Source organism: Curcuma longa, chromosome 21 (assembly GCF_044706935.1).
Source record: "Curcuma longa cultivar G26 ecotype Majalengka, Jawa Barat chromosome 21, ITB_CL_G26_1.1, whole genome shotgun sequence".
NCBI lineage: Eukaryota > Viridiplantae > Streptophyta > Magnoliopsida > Zingiberales > Zingiberaceae > Curcuma > Curcuma longa.
In genome coordinates this window covers 1,946,558-1,961,947 of record NC_133881.1, presented here as the reverse complement: position 1 = coordinate 1,961,947, position 15,390 = coordinate 1,946,558, and the positions used below count along the sequence as shown (strand labels likewise).

The window sequence follows — 15,390 nt, the reverse complement described above, 5'->3', positions numbered from 1 at the left end:
CGAGCAACCCGAACTCCGCTTCCAGGAGCATAACACCAGCGCCTTCATCCGGTTCCACCTCGACCGTCTCGGCATACCCTACTCCTTCCCTTACGCTGGCACCGGCGTCCTCGCCCAGATTGGCTCCGGCGACCCGCCAATCGTCGCCCTCCGCGCTGATATGGACGCCCTCCCCCTTCAGGTACCCTGCAAGAATCGGTGTCTTTTAAAATTCCGATACCGTGCTTTCCTGCTTTGATTATTCGTGGTGTCTTTTTTTCTTTGAAAAAAGTCATTCTCGGTACCTTGCTGCAAAATTTACCTTTTAGGGTTTCAAGCAAGTCCTATTTCGAAAGGATATACGGGTGTCGCTTAAAGTTCTTGTCTTTCTCCTTGCGAGGTTAGGAAATGGTGGAGTGGGAGCACAAGAGCAAGAACGACGGTGTCATGCATGCTTGTGGGCATGACGCTCATGTGACGATGCTTCTTGGTGCCGCAAAATTGCTGAATCAACGGAAGAACGTACTTCGGGTACTACTCTCGAAACAGTTCATCACGAACTTTGTTCCACTTACTGTGTTGTTTAATGCACGACCTGATGAGATACTGAGCAGGATTCCGCCAAAAGGAGATTGATGTTGTGTTTACGCCGGGGTGGATGGAGGAGGGAAAAGGCAGGTGGAAAAGGATCAACAATGGAAAAGGAAAAGAAAAAAGGAAAGGAGGAAAGGAAGACGGAGGAAAAAGCTCGCATTAGCATGGCCTCTTATTTCAAATGCTTAGATTTCTCCCTCCACATAGTCTTGGTCTGTGAGTGAGGAGTGAGGAGTCCGGCATAGCTGAGTTAGTTACGATGAAGCATACTTATAGAAGAGGGCAAGGGTTCGAATCTTAACGAAGCCGAAACAATACCCTCCATATAGTTTTTCAATTTACCTCTTCATAGAATCGTGGGGCCGATCGTGTGGGGCCGCTGGGATTGTGGATTTCACCTTTTTGTAAAAGTGAGTGAGGACGAGAAACACAGTCAAGCTAGCTATTTGTTACAGCCAAATTTTGGAAATATCAAATTAGTTTTGAAATTGGACAATTTTTGCCTTGTGAGGCTCTTGTGACCCATTAAATTCATTTGTCAAGCAATGTCCGTTTTTCCTTAGAACTCTACTTTGGGAAATTATACTTATGCTGGTTGTTTATTTGTTCTTTTATTTTTTTTCCTTTACATCTTAACGTAAAGTGTGAATCAATTTAACACAACAACATATCCTTAATTCAACATCTGTTAATTTGTTTTGGATGTTTATTTTGAAGGGGACAGTGAGACTTCTTTTTCAACCTGCAGAAGAGGGTGGTGCAGGTGCTTTGCACATGATCAAGGAAGGTGCTTTAGATGGCATAGAAGCTATCTTTGCTATGCATGTTGATTACACGTTGCCTACAGGTAGTATTAACTCAATTCCAGGGCCTAGTCAAGCTGCTGTGTGCTTCTTTGAAGCCAAAATAGAAGGTAGAGGTGGAGAAGCTGCAAAACCTCATTTAAATGTGGATCCACTTATTGCTGCAGCATTTGCTATTCTTTCAATGCAACAGCTCATCTCCAGAGAAGATGACCCTCTGCATAGTCAAGTATGCTATGATCTGACATTTGCCATTATTTCTTTTTATCTTGCTAATAAGTTTATTTGATTTGAATAAGTTCTATATTGCACAGATGATGTTTCAGTGGCTTTCAAAGAGTCACCTACTTTACTTCATTCACGATGACCCTCTATATCTTTTCTGCTTCTGCTATTGACTTCTTAGTTGTGTATTTGCTCGTGACATAATTGTTATCTGAACTGTCTTCTGATATTTTGCAGGTATTGGCTGTTACATATGTAAAGGGTGGTAGCTCATTCAATGAAACACCTCCGATTGTCGAATTTGGGGGTACTCTGAGAAGTATAACCACTGAAGGCCTGCAAAGGCTTCAGAGGAGGGTAAAAGAGGTACGTTGTACGTTCTTCGGGCACTTGCTTTTTGCTACAGGGACACAAATATATAACTTGCTTACATTAATTTGGTACTTGTCCCAATGACATCTTGTAATCTTTAACACTATTTATTGATTGTATAACCTAGATGGACAAGTAAAAGCATTCTACTTTTTATGATATGCATTGGCATTACTTGTCCTAAAAGTTGAAGGTTTCTGATGTCTTCAGGTGATAGAAGGCCAGGCAGCTGTACATCGATGTAAGGCAGTTATTAGCATGCTATCGGAGGAATACCCAATCTATCCAGCTGTAGTGAATGATGAAGAATTGCATGATCATCTACAGCAGGTTGGTGCCCTTCTACTTGGCCAAGATAAGGTAAAGATGGGGGTGAAAATCATGGCTGGTGAAGATTTTGCATTCTACCAACAGTTGATCCCAGGTGTTATATTTGGCATCGGAATGAGAAATGAGAGAACTGGTTCAGTCTATCCTGCTCACTCCCCTCATTTTTTCCTTGATGAGGATGTCCTTCCAATTGGGGCAGCAATACATACTGCAATTGCTGAATTGTACCTAAATCAGCGAAACAGTTAAAATGTCCACGTGACTAGCTCTTGAGCATTTTCGAGATGATAAGATACATGGCGGTTTGAATGCCAGAATGAAATACATGCAGAATAAGCTTCATCAGTTTACTGCAAGGAAGCGTGCATAAGAATGATCATAGTTGATTCCTTGAACTATGTGCTTCATCAGTTACGTGCTACTAGCGCATAATGACCAAATGAGTAAACAAGACCAGTAGTTCTTCTATGTTATTGTTAAGCTTTTACTCCATGATTATGAAGTCCATACTTCTGCTTGGAACAGGGATTGTTAAAACGATAGACTATATTGGAAATATTAAGATTGTCAGTGCCAAGTTTAAGCATTTCTAGTTTGCTGGATGCAGTGGTAAGAAATATATATTCAAGCATGTAGTTTTCATTAGTGTTGAACTACTCAATCTATGGTGCTTGTTTAACAAGAGTATATTTGCCTTTTCCCCCTATTGTAAAGCTAAGCCTGCCAAGCAGAGCACAGATATGTTTTTAGTTCAGTCACAAATATTTGTTGGGAAGATATATATGTTGAATCCTTCCTAGATTACCAAAACCAGAACTCACTTAGACGTGTAGCTTAGCATTATAAAACTTAAAGGATGTACCCATCCTAAACCAATTATATTTTCTTTGATTTTTTTCATATGATTTGTCATAAGAGTTAAATCCGTGCATTGCACTATGCATTTTAGTAATTCTTAATACAATTGGAAGTATGGATGTGCTGTGATGAATACAATGTGGCTTCTCATTTATTAATCTCTTACAAGTATTTGAATTTTAATAGCAGCATACTGGTAAGCATCAAGTTTTTGTCCTTTGTGCACTTCTCCTAATATGAAACAGTTGGTTATATAACTGCTTGAATTACAATTGGTACACACTTGAGATATTAAGAAGGCAACACTAAATGCCTCACATGGATTTTGTTATATTTTTTTCTTGAAGCAAATGAAAATAATCAGATCAGTTCCAGTACTAGCATTGAATTTCCAACTCTTTCAGTTGATCCATATTTCATTATGTCACGCAATTTTTTCACATGATTTGTTTCACCAAAGAATAAATGTGTTTTAGTTTTTAAAGTTGATTTTGTTCATAGACATAGTTTAGTAAAAGATTTTAAGCTTAGTAAAGTAAAAAACAGAATATATAAAATTTAAATTTAATAATATTAGACGTAATGAGATAATTGTTAAGATAAGAGATAACGAGTTGTCTGTAACTGAGAGCTTTAAGTATTTAGGATTATTTTTACAAAAAAGATGAAAGGAAAATTGAGAGATATCTTACATAGAATACAAATAGGATGGTTGAAATGCAAAAGAGTTTCAGGTGTTCTTTATAATCGTAAAGTACTTCTAAAATTAAAAGAGAAAGTTTTACAAAACGGCGGTTAAACCTGTTATGTTATATGGAGCAGAATGTTGATGACTCGAGCACATGAGCAAAAGATGAGAGTTGTAAAAATGAGAATAATAAGATGGATGTGCAGACATGTGAAGATGGACAAGATAAAAGATGAAAATATTAGAAAGAAAGTCGGGTTGCACCTATTAAAAAAAAAACTTTGAGAGACACAGTTAAGATAGTACGAACATGTACATAGACAATCAATAGATGCTCTAGTTAGGCAATGTGAAACTATGACAAATGTGTGCATCAAACGAGAAAGACGAAGATAAAAAAAAAAACTTGATTAGCAACAATAAAATAAGATAAAATTTATTTGAATATAAATGATAATATAGTAAGGGATACAGCTAATGTCGTAAAAAGATCCATATAGCCAACCCTACCTAATGGGATAAGACTGGGTTGTTGTTGTTGTTGTTGTTCATAGATATAGTCTTCATTGTGGTGTTCCTAAGTCCACTTCTGTAAGAATTTGTATGTTCCTAAGTATTATTATCCCCTATGATAATTAGTTCAGATTTCCTGCCTTGAAACTCATGCAGTTTTCCCCTTTTAAAGCATTCACGATATGTATTATGCAGCCTCCTAATGGATCGACTATTAAGATTTATCCCTAATCTGCTCAACTAATTAAGATTGATGCTTGTTTGAGTTTTTGGTTTTGAGATACTGCAATGCACTTTACTTGATACTTTAGTTTTTATATTGCTTAAGGTAAATTTTTGTTTAAATCTTTAATATTTTTTAGGAACGATCCTTTTTGAAGCAATTTCCTAGTTAAGAAGAACACTCGGAGCTTGTCAAGATGGAGTTCTTGTTTTTTTTTAGACAACCAATAGGAGTTCAGATTCATGGGGTGACATGTCTAAATCCACTTGCCTTCAGGTTTAGCTGGTTTTTTTTTTTTGTTGCAACTTATCTTCCTTTCGTGCAGATGATCATGTGGAGTGCCACATTTGATCTTATAGTCGATCTTTAAGATCTATTGCCTGCTTGTGAACAATTTCTCAGTCTAGTGGTTCTCTTCAGTCGCCATTGTTCTTCGTTGTTAAGGAAGCTCAGTTCTTGTTCAGAATGCAAAAACGGACGCTTTTGACTGTCTAGTTGAAGCACTTATCTACAGCCATTTTTTGAATCTGAACTCAGGGATTCATGGAATATGATCTCTTATCTACTGCTCAAAAAGCTAAACCTGCCTAATTTAACTCTTTTCAGCTGTGCTCCTCCATGATCATTGTGATGCAGAAGACCTGATCCCTTCCCTCAATTGTGTCATATCATGTCTTACCTTTAAAGTACCTTTCAAATGGAGTTGATTGGAGGCACGACCAAGGGGCTACCTGTTTCCAGTGTCAGCAACTCGAGCATGTTGTGCGCTGCTATCATGGGATGTTGAAGTTGGAATGCCTGTGTGCCATTCAGACACATGAACCCAGGTAGGAAAGGGAAGACCACCTTTTCCTCTTTTTCTTCCATGTCCCTACCTCCATGTGACACTCACCATCTGCAGCACAAGCAGTCAAGCAAAGCCACTCTCCCTGTTCCTGCTGCTCCTTGAAGCCATTTTCCACATGCAATGCACCACCTTTTGCTCGAGCTTTGGAGGTAACTAGTTTTCAATATTGTTTCATCCTTTCCTCTGTGTTCTTTCTTTACATTTTAGTTCTAAGCTTTTGGATACTTGTTAATATAATATTATCTTTGGTAGATGAAATATATAAAAAATTTCAGTCTTGCTCTGCTATTGAAAATTAGTGATGAACTTTTTCATTTGCAGTTTTTGTAGCAATGTTTAGTCTTGCATAGCCTAATATATAAAGACATTTCTCTTTGAGAAACTATTTTCTTCTTGAAATTATTGAAATAAACAGAGGATAGGGCATACAGGAGTTACAATTCATAGATAAAACATGAACAAGATCCAGTTATACATAAGTTTACAGTTATACCATGTGACATCGTCTTATATGAAATAGTAAATGGCATGGCTTCCTAGTTCCAACATTACGTACAGATCTTGTTTTTTTGATGTATGGAATTTTATGTGATGCAGCAGGCATTGGGGTTCTCATCACTGAAGAGTTGTGGTGGTGGAGGTGGAGGCTGCTGGATCATGTATACCGGCATCCAGTGAACCATCATCCTCCTCGCCATCTCTTCCTCACCGAAGTTGCCAGGCCAATACATCATCCTTTTCATCATGTCGTCTTGGCTGACACTCACAATGTTGGCTTCTTTCTTCTCCTCTTCCCTGGCATCGCCTTCCTTCTTGTCATTTGCATTTTCTTGCGGTTCAGATCCCTTCCCTTCTTCTTTTTTCTCATTGCTATCTTTCTTTTTCTCCTCACTCTTGTCCTCCGGGGCCTTTTCCTCGGGTTTCTTTTCTTCCTTCTTCTTCTCCTCCTCGTTGGGCGGTGGGAGGACGATGCTAGCTATCTTCCCAGTGCGCCGGTGAATGTACTCCGCTATCTTTTTGCCGGTCACTGTACCAGTCACAGTGACCTTCCCAGCAGTCATGTCGGTCTTGGCCATTTGCACTCCTAGAAAAATCAGAATCAGATTGCAACCACTTTCAATTGAAATCACGATAGAAAGTCTTGGTTTGAACGTATGATACATCCATGCTAATTGTTAACTAAGGTCAGTATCGTTTGTCACCTCTCATCTTTAGTATCTTTCGCTTCAGCTGCTCTGCGCACCCCTCGCAGTGCATGTTGACAAGGAGCTCAACTGTTGACATGCCGCTCTCCTTTTAACAAACATAAGCCAAGTCCAAACTCTAAGATTTCACTTAGGAAATGATGGAATTTCAGAAGGTATACATACTTGAATTTTGCATACCTGAGGTGGATCAGCTTCCGGCTTGGGGTCCCCTTCCTTCGGGGGCAGAGGAGAGAGCACTCGGATCTGTCTCTGTGTTCTCTTTTGAATTCTGGAGCACAAGGCCTGAGGATCCACTATCCCTTTGACTGTGACCTTGTTCTGTATCATGTCCACCTCAACGCTTTCAACTCCTGATGTGGAGAAAATACAAAACATAATTTGAGTAGAGGAGTTGTAGTGAATAACTGACTTAGCTTGAATTGGGTGCGACCTCTACATCTGAGCATGCACTTCTCTATCTTCCTTGCACATCCAACACAGTGCAAGTCCAGAGACAGGACAATGGGTGGAGGAGGACCTGCTGCTGCCTTCTCTTCTTTCTTCTCCTCGGCCTTCTCTTCTTGTTTGTTCTCTACTTCCTGTCAAAACAAACAGAAGAGATCAAATCTTGCTGCATTCTCCTCGAGTTGAATAAATATCTCCAAGGATTACATCTAACCATCCTTACCTGCTTAGCTTCGCCCATTTCGAAACCAACAATTCTGCAACTTCTTGAATGTGGCAAGTAGTTCTTAGAAACACAACAATCAGCAGCTAGAGCAGGCTGCTAATGCTGCAACTTTGGTCGAGCAGGCTGAGGCTTGGATCCTAATAATGAAGATCTGTGTGATATGAGATGAGTGGTGAAGAGGAGGTTTATAGTCATCACCAGCTGTGGATGGCAAAAGTAGGAGTAAACTAATGCATTTGGTAGTAGTAAATCACTTTGGCACTGCTTTTCCTGCCCCTTGGGCTCAAAAGTATTTTGGTACCAGGAAAGATGATGAGAAAGTGATGAGGATTTCAGTGGGACAACAGAAACACATGCATCATAGAGAGAAAAACAGAACATCGATCATGCATGCGAGTGGCTTGGATATGACCCGGGGGAACAACTTGCTCTGAGAAGGCGAGAGGTTCTTCTGGAAATCGGTGAATCATCGCCTTGGGAAACCTGAAACCGAGTTGTTTCCAAAGTTGGGTGAACCAAACCGAGAAGATATTGATTGGAATGTTTTGTTGTGTTTCCTAAATGCTCGATTGATAAAGTTAGTGCTCATGTAGAGACGTAATCTTTCTTTCATGTCGGCAAAATGTTATATACAGTATCAAATCTTATGGGATTATCGAATATAATTCTTTATTTGTCAGAACATTAAGGTTCCACCGGGTAAAGGAAAAGAATAAGATTAATTAAATTTTGTTTGGAGCAACCACTTCAACTCAGGAGGGAAATCAAATCATCAAAAAGCAACCAAATGATTGTTCTTGTGCTTAATTGTAGTTAATTAAAGGAATAATCTGGATTAATTATATTTTGTTTCAACCACTTCTGATGGTCAGGAGGGAAATTTTCATCTGGGACTAGATCGACTATCCTCAAAAGCAACCAGACTGATTGAGATTTATTATTATTTTTTTTACTTAATTGTAGTTAGTTGATTGATTGCAAGCAAATGATCTTTTAGGTGAAGAAATCACCTGAAACTAATAAACTAAGAAGAATTGTAGTGGAGTCGGAGATGGGACAAACCACAAGAAATATTGCCAGCATATCATATTTCTCTTTCCCGAAGATATCTGTCTTTTGAATAAAGTAGACACCACGATGCATTTTAAAATAAAAAAAAATCAAAAAGACATATCAAATGAATATCCTCTTTTTTTAAAAGATATCCTAACCGATATTATATTCCTATATTATCTTATAGTAGTTATTGATAGTTGTTGTAATATATAAAAAATATTAAATAACAATGTTATTTTTTATTTTTAATATTATTATAATTATTATAATATATAAAAATTATTATGTAGTTTTTACAACGTGTAATATCTAATATAATATTGGTGTAGATGTGCAGTAGTTATTTAATAATTTTTATAACTATTTAAAATGATTTTGATTAATTTAAAATAATAGTATTTAGAGTTTAAATTTAGAATTTAAAAATTTAAAATTTAATTATAAATGTGTAGTTAGTATCTGTACAATATGAAAAATTATTTATTCTATTTTAATCAAATTAAATTATAAATTTTAAAATTTAAATATATTGTAAGAGTTTTAGAGTATTTTTTTGTATATATAATAATAATAATAGGTAGTTGTTAAAAATATTAGAATAAAAGATGTTCTTATCGTTTTAAATTATGATTTGAGGTGGAAATTGAAATGGATCTCGTAAATAAGTAATACCTGGGTCCCACTAAGAATCTGTTGCCTGCGCGCCTGTCTTCTGGTGCACCGGCACAATCCAATGTGCCACGAAGACATGATGCGACTGCGGCAAATAATGCCACGTGGAGTGACTCAGCAAGGTACACATGGATAGTAACCTAACGAAGTTAATCATTTGAATAGTTAGTCTCCCCACCACATGAATAAAACTGCCGTCGAGGCCCCATAGTAGCTAGATGGAATGCCCATTTCATTTTATTTACACATAAATTCTCCGATAATTCACGCATAATTATTTTTTTCCTTTGATAAATGCAATTAGATTATTCAAATGAATTGACCGGACCAGCTGAGAAAAGTTGGCCCGTCGAAGGACCAGAACAAAATCCATCTATATATGCTTTGGGCCTTTAGTTGGGCCTTCCCCATAGATCATCAATTATAACAATGGCTTCATTTCATGAGGTAAATCATTGTTAAATGTTCATAAATAACGTTTGAATAATATTATTAAATTATATTTATCAATAAAATTTTTATCAATAAATTAATTAAATAAAAAAATTAAATAAATCAATAAATTTATATTATGAATTTTAATAATCAATCAAATAAATTTAAAATATAAAAATTTTAAATAAATATAAATTGAGAATATCTAATTTATTTACGATCATAATTCAATTATACATCCACATCGAGGGAATCTATGACTTTATCACGGTGCGAGAAATGTAGGACTCGGAAGCATGCATTATGCTATTAACCTTTTCTGTTCGACTTCAATCGCCGTTCACCTTTTCTGACCAACACCTTGATAAGTCAACCCCGTTGAATTAATCGTCACTATAATTAAGATAGCATTCCAAATGCGATGTAACGAGATCCCAAAGATGGCAACACTTGATTCTCCAGCGACGCGGAGCTCTGGTGGATCGCTGACTTCGTCATCCACAAAGTCGTCTTCGTTGACCAAACTTTTCATCCATAAGATAAGATTTCTCGTGATCTTACGAATCAAACAAGCACGGCGTTAATTAGTTCATATTTAACGGCGTGAGAGTGATTAAAAAATCATCTCGATTGAATTAAAATCCATTTATTATAAAAATTCGATTAAACTAAATCAATCATGCCATCCATTCCAGCTCTTATATATATATATTAATTAATTAATTAATTAACGTATCCGAAGCTAATTAGCATGCAGAAAGGACGTAGGTAGACTGCAGAAGCTTCAGTAGCTTGTTGATGCAGGCGATCATCAGCTAGCTAGCAAATATATATATATATATATTAATGCACATCGATCGATAGGGGGGGAGAGGAGAACAGGAACGTACTGGCATGGATGGACGTGGTCCCATGCAAAACCTTAGCCGCATCTGCTTTAATTTCGTCTGCACGCGTCGATCGACTTTAGAAAAGAGAAGCCCATCATTCCCTCTAGCTGTTTCTTACATGGGTTGAGAGAGACAAGTCACAAGTTCCACTCCTTCCTCCTAAAGTCGTTAGGTAGGTCGATCGTATCTATCTATAAGTATATATATATGTATATATATACATGCATGTCGACGTCGCAGAGCGATCGATCGAGTGGAGGGGGGGTTTCAGTTTGAAGTTCTGTGAACCCCACGGCGCCATGCATGCATGAGAGGTCGCTCTCAGGTCATGCGTGCATTAATTCATGAGGTGGGGGGTTCGCCAGCCATGCCGGACGGCCGCGCAGGCTGGGCGGGGCTGTAGGGAAGAGGGGAGGGTGCATGGTGGCCGAGAATTAGCTTTTGAGTCACATGGACTTACAAGGACATTTCTTTGTTGGGAGGGCATGAGATGGAAGCAGATGGGGGAGACTAAGTTAGGGCCCTCTCTACAGTTTTACTAGTAGCTAGGAATGGACCACTTTGGAGATGAAGACAAGATCATCATCAGAGATCGATCGATATTCATGCCTTGTGATCGGCCGCACAGTACTCATCAGTGGAGTACTGAATTCATGTAGTAGTAGTGTTTTAATTAATTAGGCATCTTTGATCAGGAACACGCACTTAAATGAATGAATGTGATTAGTCAATTAATCAGCTTTAAGAGCTTGAGCAATCTTAATTAATGAGACCATGTAGAAGATCAAATTCAAAGTGTGTGTGTATGTATATATATATATATACTCTTACATAAGAACAATTAATCATGAAAGCACAGTGTAATTAGTATATATTTACACTACATCACATCCTGTAGTTGAATTCTTTTCAGTATAGAGAGCTGCATAAATATGATGATGATTGCCGGTTTAAAAAATTCATAATGATCAACTCATTTTTTACATGTGCGCTTTAACTATAGCAAATCATTTTTAACTCGTAGTACGAACCATTGTTCATCAGAGTATATACTCCATGCATGATTGCATCAACTATCAATGCCTTTGTTTTCAGTATACATATATTTACTAAGTAAATAATCCTCATTTTATTTCTCTAAAATATATATTTCTAGCATGCAGTTGAGATTGTGATAATTAAAACGAAATAAATTAAATATATATATGCTTAGAGAGAGGAACATATGAAGATTCAGTGCTGCAAATATGCCAAACTACATAGCACTAACAGTACTTAATTCACGCAATTAAGTAAAATCATGTGCAGTCCAAAAATGAAATAACTCAGCTGAAGTATCAATACATTTTTAAAAAACTTAGATCATTGCAGCAAACGATCAAGGCCATCAGATGCCATTATCATCAGACCCTGGAAGGTTTTTTGTTTTCCCTCAAGCAGAAATGAGATAGATATTCATAGTGCATGAACACAAAGACTAGTATATATAATAACAAGCTAAGCAGATTAATTAAGAGGAAATATTGAAGTATGTATAAAGCAAGAACTTGTTCTTCAAAAGCATGATTATTCGTGGAAAGAAACTAGGCAACTTAAACAAACAGTGTAGTCATATATATTTGTATAGCTTCAAGGTTCATAAATATCATGTTCAGTAATCTTCAGAAGCAGAAGAACATTAAAAGAAAGCAAGGTGAAATGAAGTTTATGATGAAGGAATAAGGAGATATTTTGAAGTGGTCTTCTTCTGCCATCTCTCTATGAATCTTCTGTGCATTAATTAATTCCTTTCTAGTGGATTAATGCAATGTATGATTAAATAACTTATTCGAATAGAATATATATTTAAGTAGCCTTTTTTAATTAATTAATGTTCAGCATCTGAATTGCTCATTAGGATGATGCATACATGTGTATAATATAATTACGTTGTCTTCTCATCGATCGTCTCCTGTTCTTCTTCACAAGTCAAGATCCAATGTCAAGTGGTGTTCTTCGTGCGCCAACGACGACGACGATGCTTGCGAGGGCTCCTCAAGGAACGGGATGAATCGCTGCGTAAAAGTCGACAACCGCGGTGCTGTAGTACTGCTAGTCGCTGATAGATCGCCGAGGAATTGCCCCGCCGCAGTATTGCAGGCGCCGTCAGATTCGGCGCCGCAGTCGAGGTTGACTCCGAACAGCCTAACGCGCTTGCCCGCTGCCGCCGCCTGGTTCCGACCCATCGGAAGGGAATTGAGAACCACCGATGGGACCCCGAGCTGCGGTTGCGGTGTCCGTGGCGGACCGCCTGCAACCATCGAAGACCCGATAAAGAGAAAATGGCGGGGCGAGGTCGGGTATCCGTACGGCGACACCCGGTTGTGATGGTCGTGAGAAGCTGACGCTGGAGGGACGAAGAACCGGGCGCCACCGCCCCAGGGTGTCAGCGGCGACCTCGCTGCCAATGACGTCACGCCCATGAAGGAGGCCGGCGCCAGGCGTGGGATCCGTCCGTCGTGGTGCTGGTTTTCCGGGCGGCTCCTCCAGTCGATGTAGAGGTTTCCCCTGTCGCCAGGGTCGTCTCCGACGCCGCGGCCGAACGAGACGACGTCCCCGGCGTCGAGGCGCTTCTCCTTCACGAAGCGGCTCCAGCCCTTGGTCATCACGTAGCTCTGGCTGCTGTTCCAGTAGGAGTAGCGGAAGCGCCACGACTTCCCCGTCCGGTCCTCGAAGCTCAGCAGCATCCCTTTCTCGTTGCTCGCCGGATTCAGCGGGAAGTACTTCTCCGCGTGCTGCTTCGGGATCACCAGCCTGTTCAGCTTCCCCACGTCGCTCGGCGTCACCACCTTGTCGAACATGTGCTCCTTATTCTCCAAGAAGAAGCTATTAGCGTTCTCTTGCTCGGCCCGACCGGCTACACCGGCGGTTGTTGGACCGACCTGCCATCGGAGCGCCGCAGAAGAGGAGGAAGCATATGGATATGGTTGTAAACTATTAGTAACCAAGGAAGGAGCACGCTTCGATTCCTGATCGCTGATCTTGTAAAAGCCATCTGATCTTGCTCTCGAAGTAGTGAACTCCATCGACGACAATTGAGATCAGTAAAGTGATGCTCTTGCTGTTGAATAGTGACTACAATTTATCTGCCATGTGAATTTATGTACAATCTACATATGATCAGGAAAGGAATTGCATACGAAAAGGGGGAGAGGAAATTAAATTGGTACCTGGAGCTTTGACTTCTGAGGGAGAGAGGTAGAAATTAAATTAGTTGTAGCTGGGAAAGAGAGAATCATGAAAGCATGTATACGGTCTGCTTGGCTTTGTTTCTGCTTCCTTCCTAGCTTTCCTCTACCAATCCACGAAGGTTCCCATAAGAAGGGTGCATTATTGTTGCCTCACTGTAAACCAAACAGGAACAATAGAGATGGACAATGGAGAGAGAGAGAGAGGAAAGTAAGAGAGTAATAATAGGTTGGATCGTTCTTTATAAGGTAGTGCATAAGGAGAGTGTAGGGATATGAGCCCATGAGCTTTCTGGTTGCATTCATGTGAGCTTGTCCTTTTCATCTCAGCAAGTGTTCAGATACATGAGTTGTGCTAAACCCCTAAGACAGGCCAGTTCCTCTCTAGATATCCTAGATCCCTCCCTTGATATGTCAAGGAGTTCACACATCATTTCTTTTACTTACTTTGATCATTAATTGTGAGGATGACGTTGGAATTAGGGGTTGACGAAGGAATGAGTTGACTCTAGGAGTCAAATCTGTTGTCGTACTATGGCCGGTCGCCACTAGTAATGTCCAACGACAGTGGAGTGAAGAGATTGGAAGAATGAGACAATGGAGGATTTCTCTTTCTCCGAGCGATCTGACTCCGATCCTTCCTTGTCTCCCAAAATCCATGGGGGAGGGAAAGATTCCTAACGCCAACATGCTCTAGCTTTTGTAAAACTGCAAACCTGAGCATGGATTTTGGACGATTTAATCATTGAATATGTCAAAGTAAAAGAAAAAGATGCAACAAGAAATCAACTGATGATCTAGACAACGTAACTTAGTGTATTTTATGCTTAATTTATGTGGCTATCGGACAACATCGATAGCAGCAGCAGCAGCGACGACTGAGGAAGGAAGACGTTATATACGACGAAGCGAATCACTACAAAAAAGGAAACTTTTGGTGGATATACAGATAAGCAATGGACGGTGCAAGTGCGTCGAGTACATAAGGAAAGATGATCCATCCACAGAAAATTCAAGTAGCTAGCTAGGGCTGAAAGATCGATCCAACATCGACCATCATGATGTTTACGTATTTATGTACATGGACTGGCACAGAGAGCTGGGGGAAGCCCACGACAGGGTTTGCGAGGAAGAGAGTAACTGAATCTTTAATGAAGGCAGCAGAGTTTTGTCCCAACCCATATGGCAATCTCATGCATGTAGCTAGCTACTAGCAGTAGCATGTGCAGTGCTCTAGCTAGCCATATCATTAAATAACACCCACAAGTACCTTCTTCCCCAATTAAACCTCTCCCTAGACCACCAGCGTTCCCTGAGACACTGTGCATGCCCAACATACAAGCTCGTATGAGAAGGTACGTAGTAGAGAGCAGTAGGAATACATGGTGAAACTAAGCCACTGCCTCGATTTGGCTAGATCGAGTACATTGCCAAGGGTTGGGAATATTGCATGATTTGGGAGGGAGAGGAGGGTACGCAGTGAGACTGTGGACCATTAATGGCGAATGAGATTTCCATACGAAGTAAATTGGGAAGGCTAGTTATAGTCTTATTGTATGTAAACATGTGAGAGTACTCTCGATCCAAGAGCTGTGAGTGGAGCCTTGGCACACTTGGAAGCATGCACCATGCATGCATGAAGCAGTAGCTAGCTAGCTAGCTACCGTTGGTACAGCAGCTTCATGTGCCTGGCCTGTCATCGACGCCATGGAGGAACCTCAATGATCCATCCATGGATGATCAGTGTACCTCACAGGTTGTGCCACTTGGGAGCTCCCCATGCAGTCTCCCAATGGAGCA

The 15,390-nt window shown here is 39.6% G+C and overlaps 3 protein-coding genes across 7 annotated transcripts; 1 reads left to right on the top strand and 2 right to left on the bottom strand.

The window, feature by feature from the left end:
* The first annotated feature begins 14 nt into the window (after positions 1–14).
* LOC141814862 (IAA-amino acid hydrolase ILR1-like 5) lies at positions 15–2,987 on the top strand. Of its 5 annotated transcripts, none has more exons than XM_074702818.1 (6): positions 15–181; positions 385–510; positions 1,291–1,420; positions 1,544–1,605; positions 1,839–1,967; positions 2,184–2,987. In XM_074702818.1, exons 1-6 carry the CDS (start codon positions 161–163, stop codon positions 2,550–2,552), a joined length of 837 nt encoding a protein of 278 aa, XP_074558919.1. In that variant the 5' UTR covers positions 15–160; the 3' UTR covers positions 2,553–2,987. The 5 variants fall into 5 exon arrangements, with proteins under 5 accessions (XP_074558919.1, XP_074558918.1, XP_074558916.1 ...); XM_074702817.1 differs by having other exon boundaries at positions 1,291–1,605; positions 2,184–2,303; positions 2,388–2,987; XM_074702815.1 differs by having other exon boundaries at positions 1,291–1,605.
* Positions 2,988–5,872: 2,885 nt separating this feature from the next.
* LOC141814861 (heavy metal-associated isoprenylated plant protein 9-like) lies at positions 5,873–7,382 on the bottom strand. The gene is made up of 5 exons (XM_074702814.1): positions 7,308–7,382; positions 7,071–7,218; positions 6,818–6,990; positions 6,635–6,725; positions 5,873–6,516 (listed from the first exon to the last, which is right to left on the bottom strand). The coding sequence occupies exons 1-5, from the start codon at positions 7,323–7,325 to the stop codon at positions 6,017–6,019; spliced, it is 930 nt and encodes a 309-aa protein (XP_074558915.1). The 5' UTR covers positions 7,326–7,382; the 3' UTR covers positions 5,873–6,016.
* Positions 7,383–12,297: 4,915 nt separating this feature from the next.
* On the bottom strand, positions 12,298–13,428 carry LOC141814946 (B3 domain-containing protein Os03g0120900-like). The gene has a single exon (XM_074702904.1). The coding sequence runs from the start codon at positions 13,426–13,428 to the stop codon at positions 12,325–12,327; it is 1,104 nt and encodes a 367-aa protein (XP_074559005.1). The 3' UTR covers positions 12,298–12,324.
* Positions 13,429–15,390: the final 1,962 nt, after the last annotated feature.

Coding starts and splice junctions, on each gene's coding strand:
- LOC141814862 (XM_074702815.1), top strand. CDS start 161: ATGGACGCCCTCCCCCTTCAG. Junction 1,606..1,838: donor ATGACCCTCTGCATAGTCAA/GTATGCTATGAT, acceptor GATATTTTGCAG/GTATTGGCTGTTACATATGT. Junction 1,968..2,183: donor TTCAGAGGAGGGTAAAAGAG/GTACGTTGTACG, acceptor TGATGTCTTCAG/GTGATAGAAGGCCAGGCAGC.
- LOC141814861 (XM_074702814.1), bottom strand. Junction 6,726..6,817: donor CGGAAGCTGATCCACCTCAG/GTATGCAAAATT, acceptor GTTTGTTAAAAG/GAGAGCGGCATGTCAACAGT. Junction 6,517..6,634: donor AAAGATACTAAAGATGAGAG/GTGACAAACGAT, acceptor TGATTTTTCTAG/GAGTGCAAATGGCCAAGACC.
- LOC141814946 (XM_074702904.1), bottom strand. CDS start 13,428: ATGGAGTTCACTACTTCGAGAGCAAGATCAGATGGCTTTTACAAGATC.